Source organism: Temnothorax curvispinosus, unplaced genomic scaffold, assembly GCF_003070985.1.
Source record: "Temnothorax curvispinosus isolate PA1 unplaced genomic scaffold, ASM307098v1 QBEX01012119.1, whole genome shotgun sequence".
Classification (NCBI taxonomy): Eukaryota; Metazoa; Arthropoda; class Insecta; order Hymenoptera; family Formicidae; genus Temnothorax; species Temnothorax curvispinosus.
In genome coordinates this window covers 1-9,414 of record NW_020221899.1, presented here as the reverse complement: position 1 = coordinate 9,414, position 9,414 = coordinate 1, and the positions used below count along the sequence as shown (strand labels likewise).

The 9,414-nt window shown below is 31.2% G+C and overlaps 1 protein-coding gene across 4 annotated transcripts; it reads right to left on the bottom strand.

Moving 5' to 3' along the window:
• Window positions 1-3,029: 3,029 nt before the first annotated feature.
• LOC112462241 (lipase 3-like) lies at window positions 3,030-9,116 on the bottom strand. Of its 4 annotated transcripts, none has more exons than XM_025027907.1 (9): window positions 8,939-9,116; window positions 7,847-8,140; window positions 7,459-7,657; window positions 5,484-5,598; window positions 4,797-5,043; window positions 4,500-4,658; window positions 4,214-4,298; window positions 3,933-4,075; window positions 3,030-3,682 (listed from the first exon to the last, which is right to left on the bottom strand). In XM_025027907.1, the coding sequence occupies exons 2-9, from the start codon at window positions 8,042-8,044 to the stop codon at window positions 3,506-3,508; spliced, it is 1,323 nt and encodes a 440-aa protein (XP_024883675.1). In that variant the 5' UTR covers window positions 8,045-8,140; window positions 8,939-9,116; the 3' UTR covers window positions 3,030-3,505. The 4 variants fall into 4 exon arrangements, with proteins under 4 accessions (XP_024883675.1, XP_024883677.1, XP_024883676.1 ...); XM_025027909.1 differs by having other exon boundaries at window positions 7,847-7,983; XM_025027908.1 differs by having other exon boundaries at window positions 8,943-9,116.
• Between the last annotated feature and the right edge of the window lie 298 nt (window positions 9,117-9,414).

Below are 9,414 nucleotides of genomic sequence, written 5' to 3'. Positions count from 1 at the left end.
CGCAGTGATTACAACAGCTGCCGAGATACTGCATTAACATGTAAAGCGACCGCTCATCCAGCTCTACTCGGGTACATCAACACGACGACTCAGGCTCACATGTGCGCGAGTGCCGACCGCCACGTGTCTCACCGGCTCACGGGCGATTCATCGAAAGGGACGGCAATTAATATAATTGCCTCTCATTTACTCAGACTATATATACATCTCATTTTGTTCACCGCTCATCACTCTCAGGTCAGATTGTATCAATTTTGACGCATTAGAGACGCATTAAAGACGCATTAAAGACGGCTCAGACTGTGGTCTGAGTTACACAAAAATAAAGTGAATATTTAGTTAACACCTTCCACGCGCGTCCTTCTCATCCCGCTTCCATCGCCGGGATTAATCAGCGATTTCGCGAATATATATACATATATGTATATATGTAGGTCCAGAGGTATGTTCCGGGACTGTTTACGCATATATATGTAATCAGATTTAAAAAACTGTCCCGAAAATTGCCGTAGGACATAAATTTTTTCGAGGACAGTCCTGGAAACTGCCAAATGTCCCGGAATATACCGATATCAAAAATAAAAGTCCCGGAACATACTTCCAGACCTACATATGTATATATGTATGTATCCACACACACATACACACATTAATTGTTAAACGTATTGCACACGCGTATTGCAAATTAATTAAAGAAAATAGCAATTTGTACAAAATAGTTATAAAAAACTATAGTTATAAAAAACTAATGTTGAAATTTTAATAAGGGTCTTTACTCAAATTTTGTAAAAAAAATTCTCAGATTTTCTAGAAATTTTACTCCAAATTCACACTTTTGCATTGTTTAAAAACACAAATGATTCAAAATGATCAAAAATGAAATAAATTCACAAATTGCATGTGCAAATGCAAATGTTTACAATAAAGAATATGTTTTATTTTATATTGGTTCTTTTCGTGCCCTTTCTTTTGCACGTCTCAGCCAAGTTCTAATGACTTGCTCAACTTTTTTTCAATTTTCCGCTGCTTTGATCGCGTATAAAGCTGGGTCTAATCAACCAAATCTTAAAAAATTATATATGAAATAGGGGTAGAAAAGACTGAAAAATATAATAAAATTAGAAATAGATTAATATCTCCAAATTTGCGGAAGTTAGAGCAACCATGGACATTTCTTAAAAAATACAAAATTTTTTTAAAAAAGAACCTCTTTACCGATCATCGCCAAATTCAATACCAACCTTCCTTGAATGATACTCTATCGATTAAAAAAAAAACAGCCCGATATCTTAATATTTGCAGAATAGTTAGAGCAACCACGGACATTAAATCTGCACATACACACACACAGACATTTTTTTTAAGCGATATTTCAACGTTTTACAACGATCTGAACATATTGGCAGAAAAAACTCAAAAACCAATCTCTTCGTTGGTTTTTTCTACTCCTATTTCATATATAATTTTTTTGAATTTGGTTGATTAGATCCAACTTAAACGCAATCAAAGGTTCATATACGAAATTCACAAAAACAAAGCTTCCTCTATGAGGAAGCAACATAATATAAACAATTATATATTTGAAATATAACTATAGTTATAGTTATTATACAGGGTACCTCTAAAGTCTGACCCAACGCCCTGGATCTCGGAAACGGCTTTAGATATGGAAAAATGTTTCAGATAAAAGTTGTAGGATATAAAAGAGGACAGATGATGAAAATATGGACTTGACCTCGAATGACCTTTTCAAAGCCAAGTCAATGTGATCCAAGTTTTTTTAAATGAAACCCCTATTTTTTATTACATATTCTTGTAGCTCTTGTCGAGACGTTTTCAAAACACTATAATAAAGCTCTCTTTCATTAAGGACTTCGTGAGAAAAGTGAATACTTTACGAGATATTTCATATTTTATATTAAAAATATTGTTGCACTCCGGCGATTTTCCGACACTCTCTCCGCACTCCCGCCCTCACTTATTATTTTGTACTGTTACTTCTTTAATTCTTTCTAATTAAAATGATTCTTTGTAATATTAAAAATTTGTTAAAGAGAATTAAGAAGCTATTACCACTTGTGTTGGAATAGGAAGACCCTTGAATAGGAACACAAAGATACCACTTGGGTTTAATTTTTTTAAAGTAGTTGCACAACAATTATTTTTCAAAGCAATATACATATTTTCTTTACAATTGGCGCAATTTAATTTAAAGATTTCACATCTTTTTTTAAATACATGTCACTTAAATTAAGTTAGGTAATATAATTTTGTGAAGAAAAAATAAAGTTACCACTTGGATTTTTGAATTTACAAAATACATTGCGTGTACTTGGCGCCTTTTTTTTACCTTTTTTTAAAAAGGTAATTTTGCACTGATTAGACTTACCAGATGATCCTAAGGATCAAGAAGACTGATCACAAATTGTGCCATCAGCAGCATTCTATGACGCACCAAGAGAACGTATAGAAGATCCGAAGCAATCTAGTATGAGTGGAATAAAACTTTTTCTACGAAGTTAGTTGGTGCGCTCTTTTTAATAGCTTGTGTTGTCATGGCCATTATGTTTTACCATCAGGAAAATAGTAGAAAACGATTTTATTAATTGTAAGTCAGATTTTAGGTAGTGTATGTGTGTGTCTTGAGCGTCGCAGCTTACCGATTTCTCATCTATTCGAGATTTTATGTATACAAAGCGTAAATTACGAAATGCTCATAAGACTGTCTTTATTTAGTTTCTATTAAATAATTAGTATAAATATTTTTTTTCTATAAGAATAAAAGTCTTCAAGGTAAAGGAGAGACATGTATGTGTGTGTGCGCGTGTGTGCGTGTGTTCGTGTGTGTGTGTGTGTGTGTGTGTGTGTGTGTGTGTGTGTGTGTGTGTGTGTGCGTGTGTGTGTGTGTGTGTGTGTGTGTGTGTGTGTGTGTGTGTGTGTGTGTGTAAATAGAAGTATTCTAATTTCAATATTTGCAGAATGTTGCCCCATTGGATTAATTGTCGATGTCATTGTGATTGGGCTCAATATACATTTACTTGATTTTATTATAGTCATACATATCTTCACGTCCTTAGGTCGTATAGCTTTTAGACCTAAAGTCATATGTCCTTCCAACATAAGACTATCTAGTAGGTCATGTTCTAAGAGCAAGTGTCCTAAGGTTGTCTATTTCTGACCTTAGGACACCTGTCCTTAGAACTTATGTAAGGACATGGTTTGGACCAGGAATGTCAATATCTGAGCTCATATATTTCCTCACATACGTTAACTTGTACTCATGATGTGTATCATCACAATATGATCACAAGACATATATACATCACATTTCTATCAATATCAGAAGATCATGACGTGATGAAATCTGATCATCAAGCATGGCTGTCTGGGTAATTTACTGATTTTTTTTTTAGCAATTCTACATTTACCAACATTTTAAATTATATAGAGAGGTTATCCAATTAAGGTTTCTCTCCTGCATTTACATTCATCGATTAGATTAGATTTATTTTATAAACTTATTTTGGCCAGCATCAAACTTTTGTAATAATTCTAACACACGATCGTACAAAAGAATTTTTGCGTCGATTGCCCACAGGTAATCTACGTGATTGAAAAGTTTAAATGGAACTTCCTCAGTTAAAAGAACATTTGGTAAGCGTTTGCCAAGTTCCAACACATTCTGAAAATCAAAAACATAATGAAAAGAACGGTATTAATAACGAGATGATTTAAATGTATGAAGAGTAAAAAATAGATTCGATTGATATAAGTCAACTGTATTTCCTTTTACATTACATTCAAACAGAATCTTTTAATTGTTAACAAATTATATAATCACCATTTTGTCATGTTTATATAAATATTTCTTTCTTTTGGTTTTATTTCTGAGTAAAAATTAGATAATAAAAAACTTAACGGAGAAGTATTACCTCTTCTAAGATAACCACATCGTTTGTTGAGTAAAATAAAATTATTGGAGCAGTAATCTTTTTGAGATCATAACTTGGAGGTGTTTTCTGTTTGTATCGCTTGTAGTTTTCAGCTATCCCATAATCATAGTTTCGGAAGTCCTCTGCAACAATCGATGTTAATCACATTTATAAATATGTCCAAATTAAACTTGACAAGAAATGTTTTATTGCAATATTACATCAACCGGGATATTGCTTTATAAAAGGAAATATTATTTTATAAAAGGGGGAATACTTACTCACACGTATATTTTGATAAAAATGCTCTAATGTTTGTACAGAACTACCGGCTGGAACATAGGATAATATTTCTGGCAGGATTGTCTATAACAGAAATAATTTATATAGATAAAAAGTTATAAAGCGATTAACTGGAAGAGGAGGATAGGGGGTGGTTAGAGCCACCATAGTAAGTTTATTTAATTATAAAAAATTTTAAATTTTAAATAATATCTATAATAAAAAGTATTTCCGCACACATTATAAACATTGTATTACGTTTGTCTTTTGTGTGGTAAAACTTACAGTGTTAAGTTGTGCTGGATCAGGACCGAACATTGAGAAAAATGCAATAACGCAAATAAATTGAGTTAACGTATTGTCATTACACAACAATCTTCCTGCCGTACCAATCGCTAAAGATTGTGGGAAAACATCGTATATTTCATGTTCTCGTAGAACTTCCTGGAACATGTAAAACAAAGAATTCAAATATTAGCCCATAATATAGCTAACAATATTAACACATTAAATAATAAAAATTATTGTTTAATCTTCTATTTTAAACACTACTACTTGCAGTATAAAATTACAGATTTTTACCTTCACTGTTGGAAGAAGGTTAGCAAATTCGTTAAAGGCAGGTAGTATTTTTACCCAAACAGAAGCTGCAGGAGCCAGACAAATAGCCATTTTTATTTTTATATTGTATTCCGGTTTTGATGACAGAAAAGTGAATAGCTCAGTAACCCCCATTGAATGGCCGATATAGTATAAATCTTTTTGCTTTGTATAATTGAAAATGTAATCGAACATAGCTGGCAGATCTTTTGTTCCAATCTCGTGAAAGCTAAAAAATAAAAATTACTTATGATATTATTTCACAAAACATATTTTCTCGTCTTCCCTCCTGTTTGACAAATGCACGCAATCAATTTACAGTGAGAAAAAGAGTAAAAAATAAAATTTACAATCTGGTTAATGAAGAGAATACGGTGCAAATTTTATAATGTTTACAAAACGTGTTATAAGTATAATATATCCTTCTTTCTTCATTTTTATATGTTTTACGTTTTCATTGCATATTCTTTTAGAAATGTTTAACTTCATGTTTATATCACTTGGTATAGTATACTATATTTAGTACAGGTAACGATTCGATTACATTATTATTTGGCTACAAAAATATCTCGTTTTTAGACAGAACATATTATACTTTTGGTTTAAAATGGATTTATCAACTTAAAATCTGATGTTCCATCAAAATAATTTTTAATGATAATGTTTTACCTATACTGCCAGAATTTGGGGTCGTATATCGTCATATTCACATGCGATCTGCAGTAACTATTTCCTCTCACGTTTCCTATCCATACGTCATATCCTTGATCTGCCAATAAAAATACTGCAACATAAGAAAATAATAAGTGTTAGTGTATTATATGAAGAATGTGCCAAATTCGAGGAAATAAATATCCGTTATTTTTTTCTGAAATATAAAATCAATTTTTTAAAAGCATTATTGTACTTCACAATTTTTAAATACATATATAATCAAATGTTCCGACTGACTTATCAACGTCCAGCCTAAACCCTTACGTTTAGAAACATGAAATTCGGGGAGTATATTTCTTCCATGACGTAAGCACTCACTAAGAAGGGATTTTTAGAAATTCAAAACCGCCTAACAGAGTGAAAAGGGGTAAAATATGTTTTCCATATTTCTTAGGCCTGCTGAAATATCGATTTGGTTTTTGCTTACAAAGGTTACCATACAAGTGCTTAAAAACATAATTCAAGATTTTCCCTAATCAACCCCTAAAGGGGCAAATCTAAATTCGGGGGTGAATTATAGAATCCTTCGCATACCGTAGCGAAGCACGGGTGTATCAAACTAGTTTTTAATATTTGATTAAGCTTCAAATTCTATTTAATTCCACTTTAAATTGAAGAATAACTACCCACACAACAAAATATATTACCAAGATATCTAGAAGATATCTGAATGACGGAATATTTGATTGCGTAAGATATCTTGAGAATATCTCAGAGACATCTCCAAGATTATAAAAAGCCATGATAATTTTATCTCAGATATGATACCTGATTCTGCATAATATGTCGGATATCTATGCCTCATTTAAAAGCAGATATGTTACATACAACCCAAATAGCAAGAAGAAAAAAAGAATTTTTTTTAAATTCTCGATTTATGAAATTAATTCTTTTTCCGTATTTATTCTCTGTTCTAAAATGATTCTTAAAAGTTCATAAGAAATTTATTTTTATGTTATCAATTCTGAGTCCTTTTTCAAATATAAAAGAAGTTCTTTTCATAAGAATTCGCAATACATTCAAAATTATGCTTCAATACTAATCCAATATTTTGCATTTTGCCATCTCTGCACTGTATAATATCTCGGAGGTATCACGAAAAATATTAGAGCCAAGTATCTTACAGGCTCGTCTTTTATCCTAGTGCGTAAGGATTTTTGCTTACAAGAAGGTATTGGCGCATGTAGCCGCGTCGCTGCAGCTCATGTTACTAGCGCTCGCCCGAGCAGAAATGTTCTAAGTCCCCTTGCGGCATGTTGCTTTCGCGCCGCGATTATTGTTACCTCCAGCGCCGCCCGAGTGAAAATTTTCTAAGTTCCCTCGCGGCGTATGGCTTTCGCCGAATCGGTACAGCGTCTAAGTCTTCTCGGATTGTTTTATTAGCTATGAATAAACTTGAGTTGATCTTTAGAAAATATAAGAGCTAACTATGCGGTCATATATTTGAATGCAAATGTTGCAGAGATCTCTTTTTCAAAGATATAATGTGATATCGAGTAATGATGTCCTGTAGATATTCCGTAAATATCTGAAAATAAGATATCTCAGATTTGACTTAAAATTGTAGGCATAAAGATATCTGGCTATATCTCAGATATATTTTGTTGTGTAAGTATAGATGTTCCATTATGTCTTTACAAACTTTTTTGAAATCCAACTTATGAAAAAGTCCTTTATTTCCAATAGCTTGAAAATTTATATTAAAATATTAAACAGTATTGCCTCAACATTTTTATATATAAGAAGGAGATTCTAATTTTTAATATAGCACATTTACAAAAACATCATAGCATTATAATAATTTTCATATTACAAGGTTTGAAGATAAAGTCCTTTTTACAAAAACACTATATACAGTGAAATTTTACACGATGCTTTGAATTGATTCGTACGTTACATTAACAACCACATGTTATCAGTAAATACGTACCAAGGTCTTTACCAGGTCCGCGCAATACCCAGCTATCGGATGAAGCAAAAAGGCCGTGTTGCATGAATATAATTTCCTTCTTTTTTTTGTTATCCAACAATAGACTTCCAGGTATTCTGTGTATTTTCAAATTGTAACCATCCTCCGTTGTGACGTTATGCTCCTCAGCAGGATAATCGTATTGTTCTACCAGGCCAATCTATGTAAAAGAATATATAACATCCACAGGCTATCACAGTTTCATCTCTGTTTTAATTTCTATATATTTTAAATGTCAAAAAATATATTTATACAACATTCAAGACACTCTTTTGGTTTAACAATTTATTGAATTTATTACAAAATACACGTAAATTCAAGACTAAAATTGAAAACAATTTTTACTCACGAAATCCAATACTTTTCCATTGTTCATTTCTTCGGCTCGATCCATTCTTCTTACTCTCACTAAACCAGGGTCCTTAGGGAAGAGAAAATTTAGGAATTTGTTTTGAAGAAACAATGGTATGACCTGCGATCTTCCTTCTGAGAACGTCGTAATAATTAAAAATGCAAAAAACATGGATTTCATATCTAATGTATTCATATCAACTTATGACAAAATAGATTGTAAAAAAGTCGTAATTGTCGACAATGTCACTTAAAATACTTTTCGTGAGGCAACTTGTTCCTACAATGCGGCCTGCAATGAGAAACAAACGCGATGAGTGCTGAGTCAACAATAATTTAAAAACGTTATTTTAACAGAATTTCAAATTTCTGTCGTAAAAATGACAAAGTATAACTTAATACTTCTACAAACAAGTTTTGAAAAGTAATGGATTTGAAGATAATAATCGAAATGCACATATGCACGAGCCAATTTAAATTTTTATAAATTTTCCAATAGGAACTATTAATGTCACATTTTACTTAAATATATAATTTAAAGTGGTATCAGGTGTGAAATAAACAAAATATGAAACTCAAAGATTTAATGTACCTATAATGTAATATAGTTAAATATAATATATGCGTATAGTTCACCGGTAAAAATGAAAACTAGAATAAAGAGAATAAGAGTAGATGAGTTGGGTAAACTTCCAAAAATCATTCTTGTCGTATATTAAGAGAAATTTTTTATATTCGAGATATTTTAGACCAATATATTTTTAAAGTAAGTTGCCCTTTTAATAAAATTTTTAGAAATCTAGACAATTAAGTTTTATACGAATAATAACGAATAATATTCATGAATAATCTTCACAAATATTTCAGATCTTTTAAAATTATGTTAAGTAAATTAAATTCTTTAAAAAGTAAGATTAATTCTACCGTTTTCTCGCTTAGTATATTATTCTTTAATAAAAAGTTTGTTGATGCAAATTCTATGTTTGTAACAAATGTCTATATTCGCTATTTACAAACTTAAAGTTAATATCATAGATAAAAATATTTTATCTATGTGTAATACACTTATCGAAATATACGTATTACATACCTACTTGTTAAGTAAATTGAAGAAGATTAAAAGAAATATCTTTAGTCCTGTATGGCAAAAAATCCCCAAATATTACGACAGCGATTTACATGCTTATCGTAACCCACGTATATTGCACGAGATGCAGAGTATATGCCTATAGTATACGAGATAATATAAAACTACAAAGAATCACCAGTTGCGTTCCTTGAAATATATATACTCATCAGTAACGTGTTCAATGACGAAACTTGAGATTTTCATTTTTCCATATTTTCTTTTAGTCTTTCCACTATTTTAAATAGTAAAAGTAATACATACATTCACGTGAATTTTGAAAACTTGTTAAAACCCTTTCTCTATAATCCCTATTTTCTTAATAAAATTGAACAAACATTTAAGGTTGCCAAAACTTTTTAATAGAATAATAAACACAATAGGCTTGTTTACTTTCGCTGCACTTCTGAACTAGTACAATAAGTTAGAATATTCTAACT